Below are 24,744 nucleotides of genomic sequence, written 5' to 3'. Positions count from 1 at the left end.
TTGACTGCCACCACCTCTTATTTCATTTAATCTCTTTTGATGTTTTTCTCAATAGAGATCTTTCTTTTAAATATGTTTCTATTTTAATTTTTGTCTTCTCATACACCCATTTAACACGGTGGGATAATAAATTGAGAGAATGATGTGATAATTGATCCTATGTTGTTGATGTGATAAGAAGAGATAAAGTAAAAATTAGATATTGAATGAGTATTAGAGAATTAGAGGTATCCAAATATCATTACCAACAAGATATTACATTTAAACACCACTTCATTTGATCTCAAAAAGTAATAATTTAATTTTATAACTATTCTGATCGATTCAATCCAAAAACTCAATAAATATCATGTATTTAAATTAATCAGACATCTTGTATTTGTTGGTGCACAATGAATAAAGATGGTGACAAAGAGAATAATAGAATAACGGCGCAAAAGAGATGAGAGAATAAATGTTGTATTCTACTTGCGTTGTTAATAAATGATAGCTACTACAAGACTATTTATAAGAAGAAAAAAATCTTGCCACCTAAGCCCTAACAGACTAAACTTAGTGAACAAGTTTAGGGTACAAACAGTACAGTACTACAAAATACTAAAGTACCCTTACTACTAAACAACTAAGCTAATGGGACCCAGACAGCATCTTCTGGTCAATACTATCTTCTGAGTAACCATCAGAAGATCAGCCCACATCAGAATATCAGAAGCATCTTCTTCTGATTAACAACAACTTCTGAATATTGAATTACTCTTCAATACCATCCCTTAATTCATATTCAGCTAGCCAAAATCTACAACACCAACTCCATCCCTCAAACGGATAAGGTGTTCAGTCTTGACATCCTTCATCATAACATCTGCAAGTTTCTTTTGATTGCTACAGTGTGCAACTTCTGATACTCCATTTAAAAATGCAGATTTCTCCTTGAAAACCCATCTAACGCTGATGGTTTTCTTCTCCTTTGGAAGCTTAGTTAACTTCCAAGTCTTGTTTCCTTCTAAAGCCTCAAGTTCTTCTTTTATGGCATTCAGCCAGCCTTTCTTCTTGAGTGCTTCTTCAATACCCAATAGTTCAGAATCTCCTTCTGATTCTAGAACCATATCTCCTTCTGGATTTTCTTCAGAAGTTTGATTACCACCAGAAGATCCACCTTTAGAAGTTGGATCGCCTTCAGAAGCTCTGCCTTCAGAAGTTCCAACTTCATAATCTTTTCTTTCAGAATCATGACCACCGTCAGAAGCTGGACTACCTTCAGAAGCTCCGCCTTCAGAAGTTCCACCTTCAACGTCATGATTAACACCAAAAACATGATCATCTCTAGAAGCTTGTCCTCCAGAACCTATGTCTTCAGAGTTTTCCCTTCCAGAAGCATGACCACCACCAGATTCCTGATCATCATCAAAATCTGGATTAGAATCAGATTCACCATCTGACTCATCTTCAGAGTCTCCAGAAGATTCTTCATCTTCTGACTCTAACTCTTCTTCAGAACTTTCAAGTTCTGACTCATCATCAGAAGCAGAATCTTCAGATTCTGACTCATCTTCTGATTCTCCTTCAGACTCAGAATCACCTTCGGATTCTGACTTGTCTTCAGCTTCAGAGTCATCTTCTAACTCTGACTCATCTTCAGAAACCTCAGATTCTGACTCTTCTTCAGAATCTTCAAAGTCATCTTCTGATTCTGAATCATATAAAAATACTCCTTCAGAATATTCAGAGTTATCTTCTTCCCCTTCAGCATCAGAAAATGACAAACTCACAGGTTCCTCATCAGATTCATAAGCCATTAATAGCACAGGTTCACCATCAGAATCTCCTCTGGCTATTTTTGCTTCTTCTTTGTTTGACCAACAATCTTTAGCAAAGTGGCCAAACCTATTACAACAGTAACACTGAACCATTCTCTTGTCATACTTCTCCTTTCCCTTCTGATGTTTCTCCTCATCAGAATAGAAGACTTCTGACTTCTGCGACCTACCATGTTTTTTCAGCTTCTGGTCCTTCTTGACAAAAGAAGCCTTCAGAGCCTGCTCAACTTCCCTCTCAGAAGTTCTTTCAGTCAGACGCAACTCTTGCGCCTCTAGACTACTTTGCAGCTCTTCTATTCTCATGGTGTCCAGATCTTTAGAATGTTCAATCGATACAACAATATAATCAAATTGAGGAGTAAGTGACCTCAATATCTTCTCTATGATTACTTGTTCAGAAAGAGTTTCTCCACAAGCCTTCATCTCATTAGTGATCACAATCACTCTAGAGATATACTCAGAGACTTTCTCATTGTTCTTCATGTTGAGATTCTCATATTGCTTTCTCAGGGATTGAAGCTTCACCTTCTTTACTGATACGTCACCACCGTAACACCTGACCAGTATATCCCACGCCTCTTTTGACGTCATAGAATCAGCAATCTTCTCAAACACATTCACATCCACACACTGATGGATGAAGAACAACGCCTTTTGGTCTCTCTTCTTCGTCTCTCTCTGCGCTTCTCTTTGTTCTTCCGTTGCATCCGCTGCAACCGGAATATATCCTCCAGTGACAAGATCTAGAACATCTTGAGCACCAAATAATACACGCATTTGAATCATCCATCTATTCCAGTTTTTACCATCAAGAACTGGAAGTTTGGTATTCAAGTTGCTTCCACTCATCTTTAAACTTGTGCAGACAAAAACAAATTTCACTCACACTCACAGTGTTTCCCAACCCACAAAAATTCAAGAAAAATGTGATTCAACACAACTTTGTTTCCCAGAAACAAAATCAATCACACAGTCACACAAACTCACGTTCACTCGTGTTTCCCTGTGTTTGGAACCGGAGCTCTGATACCAATTGTTGGTGCACAATGAATAAAGATGGTGACAAAGAGAATAATAGAATAACGGCGCAAAAGAGATGAGAGAATAAATGTTGTATTCTACTTGCGTTGTTAATAAATGATAGCTACTACAAGACTATTTATAAGAAAAGAAAATCTTGCCACCTAAGCCCTAACAGACTAAACTTAGTGAACAAGTTTAGGGTACAAACAGTACAGTACTACAAAATACTAAAGTACCCTTACTACTAAACAGCTAAGCTAATGGGACCCAGACAGCATCTTCTGGTCAATACTATCTTCTGAGTAACCATCAGAAGATCAGCCCACATCAGAATATCAGAAGCATCTTCTTCTGATTAACAACAACTTCTGAATATTGAATTACTCTTCAATAGTATTTATAATTAATTAACTTGAAAAATGTAAATGTCAACCATGAAAAAAAATAATCAACTAGGTTTTAAAAAACTTTGAGCTCTAGTGACATGTCATGATACAAATATTTGAGGTTCTTACCAAGTAGTACCAAACTATGTCTTGCTGTGGAAGTAAAGGTGTGAAAGCTTCCATTTCTTTTCAGGTGCATGCACTTTTCAGATTTTGGTCTTAAAAGCTTCAATTTCTGAAAAGCATCAAATCATGCAAATTTCATTATGTCAAAGTAGAATGAGTTTCTAACATCACTTTAGTCTCATCATTTTTCTATCCCAAAACAGCATTTCAAGTATAGATGTTGAAACATGCCTGTGTCTCTAAAACCTTGATATTGACTCTACTGCACTAACTAGGAGGATACAAACAACTCATCCTTTTTTCCTTGACATGTCTTCAGCTAATAAAAATAACCTTGCTGTTTCTGGCCTAATGATTTAGCTTATTCATTTAACATTCCAAAAGCTTTCATGAAGAAAGCATATTCATAAGCTGCTTCGTCGCACTGAGCATAGCGTCCACCTTCGCCAAAATGGCCTCCTATCATACTTGTTTTCATGATTACAGCACGAGAACAACGAGAGCAGGTACTATCTCTTACTTTAGCTACCCACTTAGCACCTTCCCAAACTCCAACCCTGAGAACGAATGTCAACTGTTAACATCAATTTCTTTGAATGCATATAACTTAAGAGGTAAGGAATGCATATGAATCTTTTATGTACATGCGCGTGTCTGTGAATGTATTGCAACTAATAGATTATTGGGAAGAGTGAGATTGCCTTGTATCATTAACTGCCGCTGTAACCATAACTGAAGGAAAGCAACAGCCTTGAGGAATGTTGTCATAAGGAGAAAAACTTAAAATAGAATCAAAGTTTGCTTGAATTTCAGGATTTCCAAATTCTTCATAATCCAGGATTGTGAGGGGTAGACTGGGATCCAACAATGTGTTGCATACATCAATAAATGGTACCTGATATATATAACCCATTCGAGTATCACAAGAAATAAATTAACATAAGAAATTATTGATTGAAATACCGTCTTTCTAAATCAAAATAAGTGAATTTAAAAGTGACAATTGATTATTTCGAGTTTTGACAAACAGTTCATCAAATGAATTTTAGCCCAACAGCAGACAAAAAGGGTTTGCTTAAAGACCTTAAATTTGAAATGTTCAAAATCTTTTTCACAGCTCACCATCTCTGGCAAACAATCGCTCGCTGTAACACTGACAATTATAACAAACTTACCTTTAATATGGTGGCTCGAAAGAGTTGTGGATACATATTCATAGCTGCACCAACAAGAAGGCAGCCTGCACTGGTTCCAACAGCACCAAGCAGGTCTCTGTGGACATAACCCTCATGAACCAGGTAGTTTCCACAAGATACAAAATCAGATATTGAATTCTGTTTGTTCAATCCACATCCTGATTTGTGCCAAGAATGACCTCCACCACCTCTGGTGCAATACACATGATCAGACAATAAAAAATATGGATATGTAAGTTAGATATATACATATATTATAATAGAAACTTCCACTCTAATATGGTCAACAGGAATATATAAAAATAAATAAAAAAACCGATATGCAAAACATTCTCTTTCAATGATCTCAAACAACCAACCTTACGTCAGCAAATGCCAATACCCAACCACGATCCAATAAACTCAGGCGATCTGAACACCAACTCTTATCAAGATCTTCTCCATATGCTCCATATCCTACTAAAATTCCCGGGCTTTGACCCTTTTGCCAGGACTCCCTAGAGTACACAATGGTTAGTGGAACTTTTACACCATCATGGGAAACAACTTCCTCTCTCTGACAACAGTATACTTCTGAAAAGTCCTTCCATCTCTGTGAATTAGAATCTGAGACACACTCTTTCTTATGGCCACATGCCTGTTGAATTTTATTATGCATTGGCCCGAATGGTAGAATGCTTGACTGACCAACAGAATCACAATTCACTTCCTCTTGATGCTCAATTGAATAAGTCTGTCTTGACATGTCATAGTCAACAATAACATCTGGCATCTGTCCACTCGCCAAGAAAAACAAGGTTAAGTCAAAGCAACTAGATATACTACAGCTACAAATATTTACTTCAATGAAATCACAAGTCACAACACCGTCAAATGCACTAAAGGATCAACTCCCATAATTATAATCAAGCTCAATGTAGATTTAGTCACATGTTTAGATATGGAAGAATCCTTCTTCTGACCTATAGTGAAAGTAGATAAGTGGACTTGTACTTGACAGAGTCCCTTTTGAGCCTTTATCAGGATATTAAAAAATATGATAGAATACTTGACTGATTTTGACAGCCTCTTTAAAAACTACTAGCAAAGGAAAGTGTTCCGGAATACTTTCCTTTGACAATCCACTGATGAATATAAGCACTAAGGACCATACTATTGAGACTCTCTAGTGGCACACCCAAATTAATCTGGTGATCCCACCAGTGCCATCCGATGACAATCCAACGTTGATCAATGAGATCACATATAAGGCAATGCCAGGACTCAGAAATTCCACCTGGAAAACCCTAGAGTTCGACCTATAAATACTAACTCACAATTCAAGTTAAGTTACACATTCTTTAAATTCTATAAACCTCACACCCTCGATCACAAACTAGCTTGATCACGTAGTGTTTGCAGGTACAACACCCTCTCCATGGAGTTACTTTCGTATCAGCTGCACTACCGTCTCTCCGGCCGTTGATCAAGGTCCACTCCGGATCAAAAATAGACCCTAAATTATAGGATCCTAATCAATTAAAGATTAATCAAACATATAAAGGAATCAAAATCAATAAACCAATTAAGAGAAACAAAATAAATAGTTAAGGAAACAATAAATTATAAATCTGATTGTATTATTTCCTGCTCGGATATTTGGTCTCATACTGTATGGAAATAAATTACAAATCAATGGAAAATATAAATCATAAATTTTTCACAAATACAAAATATAGCAAATTCACAATGTTAGAGAAAGATGATGCTGTTCTCTGCAAATGTTGAAGGGCAATAACATATTAAAAATAGTTCAACTTTATATTAGCAGTTGGAAGAACAGAAACAATTTTTACATATTATAGAGCAGGCTAAGCCAAGCAGTGCCTTGAAAATGAACTTAGTATATAAAATGGGAGCAAATTTTGGGGGCAAATGGGAGCAAATTTTGATCAATTATGGGTAATGAAATTTTTTCAAAAATCCGAATACTAAATATTAATAAAACTATTAATTGTAATATATGGATTTCCACAAGCACTATCACATTTAATAATCAAATGAGTAAAGAAAATCATCACTAAATCTACAAATATGTGTAACATACATAACTTAAGTTATCGTACCACAGGTGATGAAAGAACCACACGATAAACCGTGTTTAGGAAGTCATGATTGGAACCAGGAACGGCACTACATGTATTTGTTGGCAGAGGAAAGTACCACGGTTTCAGGTCTTGAATATATACTTGATTCTGCAATGCAACTCAAGATAAGGTCAATATATGTCAGACATTTAAATTTTAAATTTGCACGGACATAGTTTATTCATATTCCATCATGGAGGAGCTTTGCAATAAAATTAATAACATTACAGAGAAGGAAATCAAACTACATGAAAAATGATATGCCCAATAGAAAAATGTCTAAATAGTTTTTGCAGTATCTGCAAACAGGCCATATCCAATATAGTTTATCTATCACTTAGGATTTGAACATTCATATTCACATAATTGATACGACAATTATGCAGTAGTGTATCTTTCGTTTCCATTGCTATGGAATACAATTTTATATATAATGAAACACTATGTAACATGGCCAAACAAGGTAGCAACATAAATTTTGTTTTGGCTGTTTTGATTATGCTCTTTTTAACATATAGTTATTTCCATCAAACTGATACATTAAATTTGTAATGGGTGAACATCATACACCTTGGCAGGAGTGTGTGTATGTGCATGATGGTATTAAGAAAGGAAACCCAGTAATAGGCTCTTTCATATGATCATATTAAACAGCACATGTTTTCAAAGAGGCCTGGGTCATGGTTGTAAAGGTGGTGGTTATGGCACGGGTGGTAGATGAATTTTTTAATGTTCATTGTTCTTCCCTGCATGGATTCCCACATAAAACTTCCAATGTGGTTTAATCTCTTCAACTGAATAATAAGTAAAATACTAAAACCAAGTGGGATCATCTACTATCTAATAGTGAGTATAAGGAATACCTTCATTTTAAGGAATCCCAACAAGCTTCTTCAGTTATTGCAGCTTACATTGGTATTTTTGCCATCTGCCTCTCCCGCTCCGTAGGATACTCGATTTTAGGTTTTGATTATTCTTATCACTTAGCTTGTAATCCCTCTTAAGAAAATTTAGAAAGCACTATCCTATTCAAGATGGAGAAAAACCTATGTTATTAAACTCTTCGGTTCCAGCCGTTATCTCGGCATGGAACAGCAAAACCAAGGAAACCGCATCAGACTGTGCCGTTCTATCACAGATGGGTGACTCGGTTGGAACAAATGCAATAATCGGATTGGATTCAGAACAACGCCGCTTTGACGCAACCGCTCCGGCCGCGTCAGCCTCAAATGACATTACCCTTAAATTTTTAAGGATAGCAAGGCTATTTTATTGAATTTTACTGGCATTTGCAAGTATGTTTTTCTTAAGACTTGTGACTTTCTAAATATGAAAACTTCATAAACTTTGATTAATTTATGTTAGTTTTTAACAATTATGCTTTCTATAGTATTAACGTAATTAGTGTTCGCGTCCCTAAAATATTGGCCGTTCCGCTCTCAACTCCCGTTCCGTTCCATTTTTGGAGATGGCTGAGCTGCTATCTGAGAGTAGGTAATGTAAAACCAATCATTCTTCAAATCCAGTCCTTCACGAAAGGACTGAATACAAATTTGACTGTCACTTCATTAGAGAAACGATCTTCGCATGTATTATCGAGGTTTCTTTTCTAGAATCCAAGATTAAGCTAGTAGACATGCTGACTAACTTCTTACAGGATCTCAGGATAGCATATATATGTAACAAGATGGATGCATCTAACATACATGCTTAAGTTCCTCCAAGTTGAGCCAGAATGTCGATTGTAGTTATTATTGACTGTTGAATGATTGATTCTTTCCTCTTACTCTTTTATAGCACTCCACAGTTTTAATACATGGACCTAAGCTATCACTAATTCTTACCCTAAACTTTAAGGATTTAAGACACTACTGCCTTTGCATAAATTTGTGCAGTTCTTTGTGATTAATAATAGAAACTATTCAGATTCAGTTAAACTATTGGGTGGTGAAGTAGACGAAACGGGTTTATATGCTAAATGAGACTTTGTTTGTATCAAGCCAACTTTCCCTCAAAAAATATCTAGCAACAAATTCGATAAACTAACATAAAAAACTAAGCCATTCAGTTATCTTTAACAGATTTAATCCATGCTTAGAAAATGTGTGTCAGGTAGCATCAGTTTCATTGTGATCAATGTCTAATAATATACCTTTTTGAAATCAATTTGGAAAGGTAAGTTCAAGGAACATAACAAAGGAAGACCTTTCTTATTGAGGAAAAGAACCAGATGACCATTAAAGATGTCCAAATCACATAGGCGTGTATCTTTTTCGGGAAGGATGATGTTCTGAAATAAAAAGAGCATACCAAAGAGGAGTTAGAGACACAGAGGAGTTAGAGACACAGTAACAACATCGTTCACATACAGCGCACATGTCTAAGAGAACTCAAATAAGAGAGAGATGTGTGGAGCTTATCAAACATAACCTGCAATTTAGGTGACTCGATATCTTGAACTCTGCATCTAACAAGGTAATACTCTTCACCAGACCATTGACCATCAGGTAAAGGAGCATTGGTAAGGATATAAAATAGACCAGAGTGATGTTCTACAAAATACTGTACACCAGAAGTACGCTCACATAGTCTTTGTAAACCATCCATCGGATTGGCAGAATCTATAACATGAACCTGTGATAAGCATCAAGATAAACATGTCACTAAAAAAAGAATTGTCTTTGTATATTCATAAGAGAAGACATATAAGTTCCTTCCTCAGATGAAGTCCTTGAGTTTGAATTCACAGTAATGAACTTGCCATCCTTTGTGCTTGTTATGTCCACACAAAAACCGGAATCACTTTCGGTAAATACTGTGAGATCATTCACAAGATCATATCCAAGTTTTCTGCAGAGAACCCTGACATAATACCATATGAAGGTTAGGTAGGGTACTATCTTAATGTAACTCTCATTCCCTCCCTAAAACCCCATAAAACAGAAAATCTAGCAACAAATTTTACCTGTAAGGTCGCTGGTTTTCATCTGCTTGAGTATAAAAAAGAGAAGTTGCATCTCTAGCCCAAGCCAAGCTAACAACACCATCAACTTCTACTTTGGGGTCAAGTAATCCACTTCTAAGGTCTTTAACCTGAAGCACAAACCGTTCACCACCAGAAATATCAACTGTATAGGCAAGATAGTTATGATCAGGTGAAACTCTGCATGTTCCGACGTGGACATACCCTGTAGTATTGTTTATTTTGTCAAATATCACCAATAGAAATAATCAAATCAAATAAAAATTCAAACAGAACTTAACATCCAGTGATGTCTAGCTATAGGTTAAAACTGTGAACTTATCAAATTCAGTATTGGTAATCATGTTTTGGGAGAACTGACAAAACAACCATCCTTTATAGGTGTATTGGTACAGTACACCACATTTTCAGTATATATTTTCTATATTACAGAAACTAACTAACCGTATTTCTCTGCGAGTTCATTCCAGTCAAGCAAAACCTCCTCCCTGTCTGATCCTGCAATTCCATGGCGAAACAAAAATGTGTTCATCCAGCCACTACTCTTTGTTTCCAGCTTCCTACAAAGCACAGGATATTCCTTTCCCTCTGGAATGTACTGATAATACAACCTAACCAACGGAACAAAATCAATCAATTAAATTCAAAATAGAGCATTGTGCGGGAAAATGGAGAAGAGAAACAAACCAGGGTCCCCAACGCTCAGGGGGGGTGCAAACATAAGAAGGTAATCGTGTTTTCATCTCGGAAGACAATTGAGAGCGGAGTTTGAGAGTGTCAGCCATGAAGGCGTCAGCATAGCTGTTTTCGCAGTTGAGATGTTCCAACAAATGGGGATCGTCGGTGTTGGACATCCAGTGATATGGGTCCTGCCATGACCTGCCGTGAGCTGACACAGTGAAAGGGAGCTTCTTAGGGGACGGCGGAGGTTGCGTGGGAAGTGTGGCAGAAGGACGGAGGCAGCGGGTAGAGAAGAAGGAGGAGCTGGTAAGTGTGAGTTTGGCGTGTGAACGATGAAAATGAAATAGGGCGCGGTATGCCATGGAAATGGTTCTGGAATTCTAACTCACTTGTTAGCCCAGGTTTATATATAAGCTCATATGAAAAAACCAATTAAATGATGATTTAAACTAAACCAAATTAAAATAAAATTAATTGTTTCTAATTCGGTTCTAAAACCAAATTGAACCAATGAAAATCGATTTGATTTGGTTGGATTTCGATTTTAATTTTTATTAACCAAAATCAATGGATATAATTACGCTCTAAATCTTTTAATATAGTCATCATTAACCCCAAATTTTATATTGATCCAATCATTTTGAATCTTTGTTTACACTTTCTTTCTTTTAACAAAACACAAATTTAGAGTCAAACTCCAAAACATAAAAAGTAGAAACCATAATTCACAAAAAAATTCTTTTATTGAACTGAAGCTTTGGTTGTCTGCCACAATTGTTGCTCTCTCTACGGTCATTCTGACATGTTATCGTCGTCTTCTTCGTATTTAAGCTCTCTTCGTTAATTTTCATATTTTTTTTACCTTTTTTTCGTCTCTTCTTCAACAAAATTCATTCTAATTGATGTGTGTTTTGTTGTATTCTGTTAGTTAAGCTTTCAAATTCTTTCACATGCCAACTATCAACTTTTATATTTGATAGTGAAAATTATGTCATTGTTTAGTATGGATTAAGAACAACTTTTAATTTGTTTGAAAAAAAAATAGAGTATGAAATAAATTACATGAAATGTATTATTTTAAAAAATAATATTATAAAATACACCGAAAAACACGATTGTAGAGAATACAATGATGAATATAATGTTTGAAAAAACATTGTAAACCGATCAACCAAACCAAAGTGAACCAATTAGTTTGGTTTGGTTCTATTTTTGAAAAATATTAAAAACCGAACCAAACTAAACTGATAGAGATATCATTGGTTCGGGCCCTTGTTTACCAAAAATCGGTCCAAATCGAACCGATTAAACCCCTACTTAGGGTACATAAAAATTATGACGGTGTAATTTTTTTATTTACTCGTATTTTTATCTTGGAGTGAATTTTTTATTTCTTTTTAATGTTTTGAAAATCAAGAGAATGAATCCTAAAAGAAGAAAAAAACTACAAAGCAATTAAACTAAGAGTGAAAAGTCTAGAAATATCCGAAAAACATAATTAACTATGTTAAACTAAACAAGATTTATAAATAACTAAATCATCATCTACGTTGCATCTCATATTTACAAGATCAATTGCATTTTTGCAAATGTTTATTTCTCCATTATCGTGAGAATGAGAACGGTGATTTTTTTTAAATGTTTGAACTCTTAAAGGGTCTCAATAAAGCATTTTTGCTATACACGACTCATACTAGAGAGATTGTGTATCTTTAAAATTATTTGGTGTAGGGACTTGATGTTAGAACAAGATTTGTTCTGATCAATATTCTTAGTTTTGATGATAACAAGGATATGAATTTTGTGTGAGATAATGTGGTACTCTAATACATTGCAATTTCCCTTTCAGGAAATATATAAAGAGTATGCACAAATCAGCGCTCAGAAGCTTTCTCTCAGAAGGTTCAGCATGCAACATCAGAACATGGTCTGGCAAGACATCAGAAGATGGTCAAAGCAGAATCAGAACATGGGTCTATGGAAGCATCAGAAGAACTTGATATCAGAAGCAGAAGCACTGAAGTTCTCATGGTATCACGCTCAGAAGCACTTCAAGGTCAGAAGACAAGAAGATGCTATGCACCAAGCTGTTTGACTCTGATGATATTCAAACGTTGTATACACAAACATCAGATCAGAAGAAAGTACAGGTGGCAGGCTACGCTGACTGACAAAAGGAACGTTGGAAGCTATTAAAGGCAACGTCAGTAGACACAGCGTGAACAAGGCTCGAGGTAGTTGACAAAAGCGTGAAACATTAAATGCAATGCTGTACGGAATACGCAAAGCATTAAATGCTCCCAACGGTCATCTTCTCAAGTGCCTATAAATATGAAGTTCTGATGAGAAGCAAGGTTACCAATTCTGAACGAACTTATTCTGAAATACTTGCTGAAACACTGTTCAACTCAAAGCTCAGAAACTTCATCTTCATCAAAGCTCACTACATTGCTGTTGTAATATATTAGTGAGATTAAGCTTAAACGTTAAGAGAAATATCACTGTTGTGATTATAGCTTTTCAGAAGCATTTGTAATACTCTTAGAATTGATTACATTAATTTGTAAGTAACTAGAGTGATCAAGTGTTGATCAGGATACTCTAGGAAGTCTTAGCTTGTGTCTAAGCAGTTGTAATTAGAGTGATCACGTGGTGGTCAGGATACTCTAAGAAAGTCTTAGCTTGTGTCTAAGCATTTGTTCCTAGAGTGATCAGGTTGGGATCAGGATACTCTATAAGACTTAGTCGTGGACTAAGTGGAAAACCATTGTAATCTGTTGCGATTAGTGGATTAAATCCTCAGGTGAGGTAAATCACTCCGTGGGGGTGCACTGGAGTAGTTTAGTTAACAACGAACCAGGATAAAAATAACTGTGCAAATTGTTTTTATCGTTCAAGTTTTTAAGACTACACTTATTCAAACCCCCCCTTTCTAAGTGTTTTTCTATCCTTCAATTGGTATCAGAGCGCCGGTTCTAAGGTGCAAGCACTTAACCGTGTTTTGAAAAGATTCAGGAAGAGAAAAACGCTTCAGTAAAAGATGGCTGGTGAAATTCCAACAAATACATCTGCATCTACATCTGGCTCTGCTGAGCAATACAATGGTAACAATGGTTATACTAGACCACCAGTATTTGATGGTGAAAACTTTGAATACTGGAAAGATAAACTGGAAAGTTACTTTCTTGGTCTAGATGGTGAATTATGGGATCTTCTGATGGATGGTTACAAACATCCAGTGAAAGCCAGTGGCGTAAGGCTTACAAGGCAAGAAATGGATGATGATCAGAAGAAGCTTTTCAAGAATCATCATAAATGTAGGATTGTTTTGCTGAATGCTATCTCTCATGCTGAGTATGAGAAGATATCTAACAGAGAAACTGCCCATGATATATATGAGTCATTGAAAATGACCCATGAGGGAAATGCTCAAGTCAAGGAGACTAAAGCTCTTGCTCTAATCCAGAAATATGAAGCCTTCAAGATGGAGGATGATGAAGATATTGAGAAGATGTTCTCAAGATTTCAAACTCTAACTGCTGGATTGAGAGTTCTGGATAAAGGCTACACCAAGGCTGATCATGTAAAGAAAATCAACAGAAGCTTACCCAGAAGATGGGGTCCAATGGTGACTGCATTCAAGATTGCCAAGAATCTGAATGAAGTTTCGTTGGAAGAGCTTATCAGTGCCTTGAGAAGCCATGAAATAGAGCTGGATGCAAACGAGCCTCAGAAGAAAGGTAAGTCTATTGCATTAAAATCTAATGTTAAAAAATGCACTAACGCTTTTCAGGCTAGAGAAGAAGATCCTGAAGAATCAGAATCTGAAGAAGAAGAAGATGAACTGTCCATGATCTCCAGAAGGGTAAACCAACTCTGGAAGAGCAAGCAAAGGAAGTTTAGAGGCTTCAGAAGTTCAAAGAAATTTGAACGAAGAGAATCTTCTGGTGACAGAAGATCTGACAAGAAGAAGGCTGTCTGCTATGAGTGCAATGAGCTTGGACATTACAAGAACGAGTGTCCAAAACTTCAGAAGGAAAATCCCAAGAAGAAGTTTCATAAGAAGAAAGGTCTTATGGCAACATGGGATGATTTTGAATCAGAATCAGAATCAGACTCTGAAGAAGAGCAAGCCAACTTTGCGCTGATGGCTACAGAAGATGATGGATCAGAATCTACATCAGAATCAGATTCTGAAGAGGTATTTTCTGAACTATCTAGAGAAGAGTTAGTTTCCAGTTTAACAGAACTTTTGGAACTCAAGGCTCATCTTAGTATCAAATACAAAAAGCTGAAAAGGCAGTTTGAATTTGAAACTAAGAAGCTGAAATTGGAAAATTCTGAACTGAAGGAAAAAGTTTTAAATCTATCCAAAGATAATGGATCTCCTTCTGAAACAGAAAAATTCATTCCTAGCATGAATCATATTCTGAAAGAATATGACTCGAGCTTCAGAAAGTTCTTATCTAGAAGTATTGGCAGAAGTCATCTTGCTTCTATGATATATGGTGTTTCTGGAAACAGAAGGTTTGGTTTTGGCTATAAGGGTGATACCTCACATAAATTTGAACCTGTTGATGATCTGAAGATCACATACAAGCCATTGTATGATCAGTTCAAATATGGCCATGCTCATGATATTAGGCTCACTTCACATGCACAAAAGTTTAACACTGTTCACACCAAGAAGCATGTGACACACCCTAAGAAATATCATGCTGACAAACCTAAAGAATATCATGTTGTTCCTCCTGTTAAATATTCTGCTAAACCCAAGTTCAATCAGAACTTAAGGAGAACTAACAAGAAAGGACCCAAGAAATTGTGGGTACCTAAGGAGAAGATAATTTCTGTTGCAGATATCCTTGGCGGCAAAGAAGACAAAAAGCAAAATGTCATGGTACCTGGACTCTGGGTGCTCGCGACACATGACGGGAAGAAGGTCTACATTCCAAGACCTGGTGCTTAAGCCAGGTGGAGAAGTCAAGTTTGGAGGAGATCAGAAGGGCAAAATCATTGGCTCTGGAACCATAAGTCTTGGTAACTCTCCTTCCATAACTAATGTACTTCTTGTAGAAGGATTAACGCATAACTTATTGTCCATAAGTCAATTAAGTGACAATGGTTATGATATAATCTTCAATCAAAAGTCTTGCAAGGCTGTAAGTCAGAAGGATGGCTCAATCCTATTTACAGGCAAGAGAAAGAACAACATTTATAAGATTGATCTTTCTGATCTTGAGAAGCAGAAGGTGACTTGTCTTATGTCTGTTTCTGAGGAGCAATGGGTCTGGCACAGAAGATTAGGACATGCTAGTTTGAGAAAGATTTCTCAGATTAACAAATTAAATCTGGTCAGAGGACTCCCAAATCTGAAATACAAATCAGATGCTCTTTGTGAAGCATGTCAGAAGGGCAAGTTCTCCAGACCTGCATTCAAGTCTAAGAATGTTGTTTCTTCCTCAAGGCCGTTAGAACTCTTGCACATTGATCTGTTTAGCCCAGTCAAAACAGCATCTATCAGAGGGAAGAAATATGGATTAGTCATTGTAGATGATTATAGCCGCTGGACATGGGTAAAGTTCTTGAAACACAAGGATGAGTCTCATTCAGTGTTCTTTGAATTCTGCACTCAGATCCAATCTGAGAAAGAGTGCAAAATCATAAAGGTCAGAAGTGATCATGGTGGCGAATTTGAGAACAGATTCTTTGAGGAGTTATTCAAGGAAAATGGTATTGCCCATGATTTCTCTTGTCCTAGAACTCCACAGCAAAATGGAGTTGTAGAGCGAAAGAATAGGACTCTACAAGAAATGGCCAGAACCATGATCAATGAAACCAATATGGCTAAGCATTTCTGGGCAGAAGCAATAAACACTGTGTGTTATATTCAGAATAGAATCTCTATCAGACCTATTCTAAATAAGACTCCTTATGAATTGTGGAAGAACAGAAAGCCCAACATTTCATATTTCCATCCTTTTGGATGTGTATGTTTTATTCTGAATACTAAAGATCATCTTGGTAAGTTTGATTCTAAAGCACAAAAGTGTTTCCTTCTTGGATATTCTGAATGCTCTAAAGGCTACAGAGTATACAATACTGAAACATTGATTGTAGAAGAATCAATCAATATCAGGTTTGATGATAAGCTTGGTCTTGAAAAACCAAAGCAGTTTGAGAATTTTGCAGATTTTGATATTGATATATCAGAAGCAGTAGAACCAAGAAGCAAAGCTGCAGAAGCTGGCAGTCTCAGAAGCAATGGATCAGAAGATCAAGTTGCTGCATCTTTAGAGAATCTCAGGATTTTTGAAGAGCCAACAGTCAGAAGATCACCTAGACTTGCTTCAGCTCATTCAGAAGATGTGATCCTTAAGAAGAAAGATGATCCTATTAGAACAAGATCATTCCTAAAGAATGACAATCAGAAGCAGTGATCAGAATCAGTAGGCGTAAAGTCTATTCAGAAAAATACAGCTGTCATCTATTTTTGGATGATGAACGCGTGTCTGTACGGTTAGTAAAAAGCGTGCAGTTGAAAAGACGCCGATCTAGGTAACTGTGTTAAATCATTTCATTTACCGTGTTCTCTCTCCTAATGTCATTTCTCATTAAATGCATAATGATTTCGTTATTTTCAAATCTTTTAAATAACCCGCTTCACCTTCATTCCTTCTTTTTCTCTCTCTCTCTTTTGTGCATCCCTTTCGTTGCATCTGTTTTTCAAACCCTAGTTTTTGATTTGATCTCAAAGCATAATCATCATGAACTCATCTTCATGTTCATCAAATTCAAAAGAAAGACTCACTTCTACACAAATCCTTCTACGCAAATATGAGTATGCTCCATTAAAAACATGCTTAATACCCACGGAAGAACTGGAAGTTCTTTGTGAATCTGCTGTGGACATCAACAACCTAAAAGCAAATGGATTTAAGTGTGATGCAAGAGTCTTTGAGCAAGGATGGTCTAAATATCTTGATAGATTGGTTGGTCCAATTTATCCTGAACTTGTGAAGGATTTCTGGGTACATGCAACGGTTACTCCAACTGCCATCATTTCATTCGTGCTAGGGCATGAAGTGGTTATCACTGAAAAGCTCATCAGGAAGCTGTACAATCTGAATGATGAAGAAGGTTGGTCTGGTCTTCAACATGCAACAGTTGACTGGTCTAAAGTTGAACAACAAATCTCTCTGGCTTTTGGAATTGATTCTCATAACACGGGCACCTTAAGGCCGTTTTATCAAGTATGGGCTGAGATTATTCTGGGTTCTCTTCACCATAGAAAGAAGATGCTCTCCTCCTCCTACATCAGCCCGGATCACAAGTATACTCTTTTCTGCATTGGCAGAAAGATAGAGATCAACATCTCTCATATTCTGTTTGAGAATCTGAAGACTTCTATTTGTGAGTCAAGAGAAGATGAAAGGGCGAAGTACCCTAATATTTCTAGAAAGACTATTCCCTTCGGAAGAATGATTTCAGACATTCTGATTGAAAGCAAAGTGCTGGACTCCATCAGAAAACTCAATGCGTCCCATTTTCTTGGAGTAGTTCAAGGTCCCATTTTCAATGGTGTGGATTTGTTCAGACTGGAACTCATTCAAAATGTACCGTCTGTGTGCACAAGCTTTCCTGACATCCTGTCAAGAAGACTTGCTGTTGAAGGTTTTGCCTCTTTGTTTCATAAAGAACTGCATCAGGTTGTCAAGCTTTACCTGGAAGATTGTGTTAGGAAGCAATCAGATATTGATCCTGCTTGGATCCGTGGCAGAGTACTTCCGTCCAAAGCTGATCTTCTGAAGAAGGATCAGAAGGAACAAAAGGCTAGGCTAAAAAGAAAGGCCCGAGAAGATGAGGTTATGAAAGCCAAGAAGTTGAGGGTCACCTATGATCCTGACAAGGTGGACTCTGAAGAACGAAGGGAGAAAAGGATCAGAGACTCCTTTCACAGAACCAGATCTTCACATGCTTCTTCTGCACACGTCTCCAAGCAAGTTTTTACTCCACCTCCTTCTGTCCCTAAACCATCTCTCCAATCACCTCCATCTGAACCAAAAGTAAACTTCACTTTACCAAATCCTTCTCCATCATCTTTTTCCTCTCCCATTCTAAACCCCACACCTCTAAGTATTCTTCCCCCAACTCCTTCTGATAAATCTTTCTCACCAATTCCCTTTACAAATACTCCATCCTCTTCTCAATCTATCCTTTCTGATATTCCATCCTCATCAATCATTCTTTCAGATATCCCTTCTTCCTCATCCACCGCACCTCCACCTTCTATATCCCATCCCTTACCTACCAGAAAATCCAAACCCTACTGTCTTCTCTACCCTGACTACAAATTAATCCGCCTGAACCTGAACCCTATACCTACTTGGAACTATTTAGACATGAGGTGATTAGCAGTCTAGACCTTTTGAAGGATGCCTTTCTAAATGGTCTGGATGATGTTTCTACAAGAAATCTTTGGAAAAGCTTTCGCAAGGATTTTCAAGTAGAAGCAATGGGAGTACAGAAAAGACTAGTGGTTGCTGCCCCTGGTTACCCTGGTTACCTTCCTCTCAAAAATTGTGTTGCTGCTGAGGAGAAGCAGTTTGTGGATGAATTGGAAGAAGCAAGACTGGCTGCTGCATTGGAAGCTAACCCTTGCAGGGAGATTGTGGTCTGGATACCTCAATATCCTGTTCTGCTCGGAGATTTCAAGACTCTCTTTGACTTTTTGAGGGAAAACCCTTCTAAGGAAGACCCAAGCTTGGTCATTCTAGAAGTTGTTGACCCACCAGGAGTTGAAGGTCCCTCTGCCCCCAGGAATCTAGCTGCCATTCTTCAGGCACTTGAGAATGGAGATTCTGAGGTTCCTGCTGCAGAGTATGGAGATGCTTCTATGCAAGAAGCAGATGTAGAAGATCATGTTGCTGAATCAGTTCCTGTTGAGGAAATCCATGCAAATGATCTATCAATGGAAGCTACAGATCACAATGCCATCCCGTTGGATAGAAGCTGTGAAGCTTCTTCTGATGAACCTTCCCGTCTTGCAAGGACTCTGGAAGTTCTTCAGAAGAACCAGGATGAGCAAAGCTCAGTCAATGCTGAGTTTAGAGCTTTCATAGAGAAGCAGAATGAGCACAACAATGGGGTTCAAGAGATGCTGGCCAAGATCCTGTCAAGGCTAGGGTCATCTTAGATTGAGTCTTAGTTGTTTTGTTTTTTGCTTTTGTTGCATCTGTTTTGTGCATCTTCTCTTCCTTATCTTCTTGTACTTCTGTACTTTTGTCTGCTTGAACTTCAATGAAAATTATCTTTTTCTTCCATGTGTTTCTTTTTGTTTTTCATCTGAATCTTTTATGTTTTTGATGTTATGACAAAAAGGGGGAGAAATATGTGATAAATGATTTGATTTAGTCAACCACATTACTAACAGAACTTGCAAAGTTCTATGCTTTAAGTTGTGTTATTGCAGGAATTGAAGATTCTCTTTAAAGATCAACATGAGAAGTAACAAGATGAATCAAGTTCTTGGATTCTTGAAGCAAGCTGAGTGCTATGAAGCTTCAGAATCAGAAGCAAGAAGGAAGAATGTTCAGATATTCTGATGATAGAATATGATCTGAAACATTATGTCTATTTGTTCTGATACATTCTATATGGCTCTGATACATATTATGTGTTCTGAAACATATTCTATGTTCTGACTCATTCATGCTGACTTTTGTCGTTTAGTTTTGTTCTGTAACATTTCAGGATGTAGAGATGCTCTGATGATGCTCTGGTACATTCAACAATGTTCTGATACATTCTAGCATGAAGTGATGAAAGAAGAAATTCAAGCTCTGAAGTTGTCCCAATGGAAGCAAGAATCAGAAGCTGTGGATGTTCTGAAGATCTAAAGAAATTCAAGTTCTGAAGCTGTCCGATGGAAGCAGAAGTCAGAAGTTGTGAATGTTCTGAAGATCAAAGAAATTCAAGTTCTGAAGCTGTCCGATGGAAGCAGGAATCAGAAGCTGTGAATGTTCTGAGGATCTAAAGAAATTCAATGTTCTGAAGCTGTCCTATGGAAGCAGAAATAAGAAGTCATGAATGTTCTGTAGATCAAGCAATGTGAACGTCTCTACTGAAATACTCAGGGAAGTCTTTTATTATTAAAATTCTTCTAGTATTAATTTCAGGGGGAGATTATTCATCTCAGGGGGAGATTGTTAATCTCAGGGGGAGACATATTCACATGCTTATGTATAGCTGTGTAAATTGTCTTTAGCCGTCTGCTCTTTCTGATCGCAAATTCATATCATTTATATATGTTTTTGTCATCATCAAAAAGGGGGAGATTGTTAGAACAAGATTTGTTCTGATCAATATTCTTAGTTTTGATGATAACAAGGATATGAATTTTGTGTGAGATAATGTGGTACTCTAATACATTGCAATTTCCCTTTCAGGAAATATATAAAGAGTATGCACAAATCAGCGCTCAAAAGCTTTGTCTCAGAAGGTTCAGCATGCAACATCAGAACATGGTCTGGCAAGAAATCAGAAGATGGTCAAAGCAGAATCAGAACATGAGTCTATGGAAGCATCAGAAGAACTTGAGATCAGAAGCAGAAGCATTGAAGTTCTCATGGTATCACGCTTAGAAGCACTTCAAGGTCAGAAGACAAGAAGATGCTATGCACCAAGCTGTTTGACTCTGATGATATTCAAACGTTGTATACACAAACATCAGATCAGAAGAAAGTACAGGTGGCAGGCTACGCTGACTGACAAAAGGAACGTTGGAAGCTATTAAAGGTAACGTCAGTAGACACAGTGTGAACAAGGCTCGAGGTAGTTGACAAAAGCGTGAAACATTAAATGCAATGCTGTACGGAATACGCAAAGCATTAAATGCTCCCAACGGTCATCTTCTCAAGTGCCTATAAATATGAAGTTCTGATGAGAAGCAAGGTTACCAATTCTGAACGAACTTATTCTGAAATACTTGCTGAAACACTGTTCAACTCAAAGCTCAGAAACTCCATCTTTATCAAAGCTCACTACATTGCTGTTGTAATATATTAGTGAGATTAAGCTTAAACGTTAAGAGAAATATCACTGTTGTGATTATAGCTTTTCAGAAGCATTTGTAATACTCTTAGAATTGATTACATTAATTTGTAAGTAACTAGAGTGATCAAGTGTTGATCAGGATACTCTAGGAAGTCTTAGCTTGTGTCTAAGTAGTTGTAATTAGAGTGATCACGTGGTGGTCAGGATACTCTAAGAAAGTCTTAGCTTGTGTCTAAGCATTTGTTCCTAGAGTGATCAGGTTGTGATCAGGATACTCTAGAAGACTTAGTCGTGGACTAAGTGGAAAACCATTGTAATCTGTTGCGATTAGTGGATTAAATCCTCAGGTGAGGTAAATCACTCCGTGGGGGTGGACTGGAGTAGTTTAGTTAACAACGAACTAGGATAAAAATAACTGTGCAAATTGTTTTTATCGTTCAAGTTTTTAAGACTACACTTATTCAAACCCCCCCTTTCTAAGTGTTTTTCTATCCTTCACTTGATAGCACAACGAAGAGCACACACCCTAGGCATGGGCCCAGTTGTAAGGTGGAGTCAAACAAGTCAACCCTAGATTAACAATGGTCCGCTCAAAGATAGTAAAGTCAATCTAGACATGTTAGAAGGTCAGGTCGGGTCATACGACTCAAAACCAACATAAGAAGAAGGACAACTAAATAAAAGGGGCTTAATGTGTAGACAATGCATTCAAATCAGATTAATAACCATAATAGGTCAGAATCGTACAAGGGGACACTAGCTTTGATGGTTATTAAATGGTCTTGCTTAAACAATGGAACAATGATATTGATGGCCATTAATTGTTTTAATCGAACATAATATTTATAGTTATATCTATACTTATTTCGTTATGGAACAAGAAAGAGAGAGAGTTGGGAAAGTTGTAGTGGAGTTGAGCTTTAGATGCGATGAAACGGGAGTGTATGTAACACCCTATAATTTTAATTTTTAATTTATTTATTTAAATCAATAAATAGAATTATTTGGCTTTTTGGAAATTATATGGAAAGTTTGGTGTGAGTCATTGGGCCATGTGTGGCATTAGTAAGGAAGGGGGGGTGTGTAGCGGGGAAAATCTGAGAACGAAGCCATTAGATTGACTCGACTCAATATTTCAGTGAAAGTCGCCACCGCGCTTTATTATTTCCAAAGGAAAAGGGAAAAGAACGAAGAAAACCCAAAGTTTGTTTTTTTAAAACAAAAGATATCTTAGGTACGGGTGTTGATTATACAAGGGGAAGGTTTTAAGCACCCCTCATATCTGTGGTATTCCACAGGAACCTTTTTGAAAATTTGTGTCGTGTGTGCTAAAAAGGGTTTGTTTTATTTTTAAAATAAGCTCGGCAATGCATTAAGCTTTGTGCCTACATACCTCCTCGGTGCAATGGAGAAGTCAGAGCTAATGTAGTTCCGCTTAAAGGGAAAACAGTTTTTAAAAGGAATAAACACTTTATCGTTGTCGGAGATAAATACTCAGCCATTGATCTTGAGCGTGAGAACAAATGAGTTCTTTGCATCGCAAATGAAATAAGGGCTCCAACTCGGATATAGAATCAACGAGTATGACACTAGCTCTCTCACGCGGAAAAGATCTCATTATATCAATCAATTTCAAAATCGTGGGGTATAACAACTCACTACAACAATTAATCGTGTCTAAACTTTTGAAGAAAAGCCACTAAGGGCAAAAGATATTTAAAAAAAGGGTTTTTAAAAAGGTTGCAAACATAAGAATATTTTGAAAAAAGGAAGAAGATTTTGAAAATCTAAGAAGGGGAGGAGATGAAGAGGCTAACCTAGTGCATAAAATAAAAGCTAAGGAAAGAAACAGTCTAACCGAAAAGAAGCCAACACTTGACATTATGAGTCAAGGTAGATTTCTCATCCTTTGAAATATCAATACGAAACCAACACATTATCACTTGGGGATCCAGATGAACTTATTATCTTTAGCACAACTTTGCATTAAGCACATTAAAATTCTGACGAAAATCGGGCAGAGTAACGACTGTTTTTGTGTAAAATCCTTATCATGACGTCTTGGAATTAACCATCAAGGGCTTTCGAGGAAATACCTGCACACACAAACAGATAACAATCCAATACCAGACAGACAGAATAACAACGGAGTAATAACATAATAATAGGGTCCAGAGGTACTAAGTCCAACAAGTCCATATCTCCAAAATGCTCGGGATAGTAACCAATAGTCCTTAGAGAGCTTTAGGTGTTTTTTAGATTTTTGTTATTTATTAGTGTTTTAGCACAAAAATAGAGTATGGTCCAAGTGGACAAAAGTAAAATAGCGAAAACATAAACAAAACATCCAAATGGACAAAGAGAAAATAGCGGAATGTAAACGTCCAAATGGACAAAGAAAAAAATGGCGGAAACATAAACATGATGAAATGATAAAATAAAGCATAAAGCAAGAAATAAAGAGCAATATAATAAATTGGTGAAATTAAAGTCAATTGTTAAATGTTAAAGATAACCATCTTGAAACTTGTCAAGTATGTTATCAAAGTTAGTAATAAAGATCGATGGTGAGTGAAGGATGTTCTCAGATTTAAATTCAATGGAACTTTATCAGAAGCTTGATAAAATCATAGCGACTACACGATAAACTTCCATAAGTCATAAATCAACCGCATACAATTCTCTTCCATGTTTGATCTTTTTATTCGGGACACGAAATATTGCGCTATGTTAAGTAGATCGCCAAGTGATTTATGTAGAAATCACCCTACAACGAGGCCAGTCAAAACTTTATGTGCTAATGCATGCGAGAGAAGCGATATATAGATCACTCTCCGAAAGCAATACCGCACGAAAAGAAAATAGGTAACGATCTAGTCTTTACCAAGAATCCATAAGAATTCTCAAAGTATCAAAGACTTTCATCGATCAAAAGAAAAAAAGAAGGAGAAGAAGAATAAAATGCATAAAATAAAATCACTCACACTATCATTAATATCATGCATCTAATATTATGGATTTGGTCATTTCAAACCTATCAACATCCTAGATCCAATGATATTAATGAAGTGGAGGAAGAAAGTGTTAGAACAAGAATTGTTCTGATCAATATTCTTAGTTTTGATGATAACAATGTATATGAATTTTATATAAGACAATGTGGTACTCTAATCCTATGCATTTCCTATTTCAGGAAATATATAAAGAGTATGCACAATTCAGCACTAAGAAGCACTGACTCAGAAGGTTCAGTATGCAACGTCAAAACATGCTCTCGCAAGACATGAGAAGATGGTCAAGCAGAATCAGAACATGGTCTATTAAAGCATCAGAAGAACTTGAGATCAGAAG

The 24,744-nt window shown here is 36.8% G+C and overlaps 2 protein-coding genes across 2 annotated transcripts; both read right to left on the bottom strand.

Moving 5' to 3' along the window:
- Positions 1–785: 785 nt before the first annotated feature.
- LOC131648853 (uncharacterized) lies at positions 786–2,120 on the bottom strand. Its single transcript, XM_058918582.1, has 4 exons — positions 1,766–2,120; positions 1,499–1,669; positions 1,070–1,285; positions 786–898 (listed from the first exon to the last, which is right to left on the bottom strand). Exons 1-4 carry the CDS (start codon positions 2,118–2,120, stop codon positions 786–788), a joined length of 855 nt encoding a protein of 284 aa, XP_058774565.1.
- Positions 2,121–3,458: 1,338 nt separating this feature from the next.
- LOC131650049 (uncharacterized) lies at positions 3,459–10,735 on the bottom strand. Its single transcript, XM_058919791.1, has 11 exons — positions 10,345–10,735; positions 10,102–10,268; positions 9,640–9,862; positions 9,394–9,536; positions 9,105–9,310; positions 8,827–8,964; positions 6,654–6,782; positions 4,908–5,320; positions 4,528–4,738; positions 4,054–4,247; positions 3,459–3,909 (listed from the first exon to the last, which is right to left on the bottom strand). The coding sequence occupies exons 1-11, from the start codon at positions 10,698–10,700 to the stop codon at positions 3,714–3,716; spliced, it is 2,376 nt and encodes a 791-aa protein (XP_058775774.1). The 5' UTR covers positions 10,701–10,735; the 3' UTR covers positions 3,459–3,713.
- Positions 10,736–24,744: the final 14,009 nt, after the last annotated feature.

The sequence above is a fragment of the Vicia villosa genome, linkage group LG2 (genome assembly GCF_029867415.1).
Source record: "Vicia villosa cultivar HV-30 ecotype Madison, WI linkage group LG2, Vvil1.0, whole genome shotgun sequence".
Classification (NCBI taxonomy): Eukaryota; Viridiplantae; Streptophyta; class Magnoliopsida; order Fabales; family Fabaceae; genus Vicia; species Vicia villosa.
The sequence above is the reverse complement of the archived record's forward strand: the minus strand, read 5'-3'. Positions and strand labels throughout refer to the sequence as shown.

Bases quoted from the DNA above. Each gene is read 5' to 3' on its own strand.
- LOC131648853 (XM_058918582.1), bottom strand. From the start codon at position 2,120: ATGAGAATAGAAGAGCTGCAAAGTAGTCTAGAGGCGCAAGAGTTGCGT. The intron at 1,670-1,765 runs GTTTGTCATTTT...ATGACTTTGAAG, and splicing joins ATCTGATGAGGAACCTGTGA to ATTCTGAAGAAGAGTCAGAA. The intron at 1,286-1,498 runs GTTCTGAAGAAG...ATGACGTTGAAG, and splicing joins TGATGAGTCAGAACTTGAAA to GTGGAACTTCTGAAGGCGGA.
- LOC131650049 (XM_058919791.1), bottom strand. From the start codon at position 10,700: ATGGCATACCGCGCCCTATTTCATTTTCATCGTTCACACGCCAAACTC. The intron at 9,311-9,393 runs AGGAAGGAACTT...GATGCTTATCAC, and splicing joins AAACTCAAGGACTTCATCTG to AGGTTCATGTTATAGATTCT. The intron at 4,739-4,907 runs GTTGGTTGTTTG...GTATTGCACCAG, and splicing joins TTGGCATTTGCTGACGTAAG to AGGTGGTGGAGGTCATTCTT.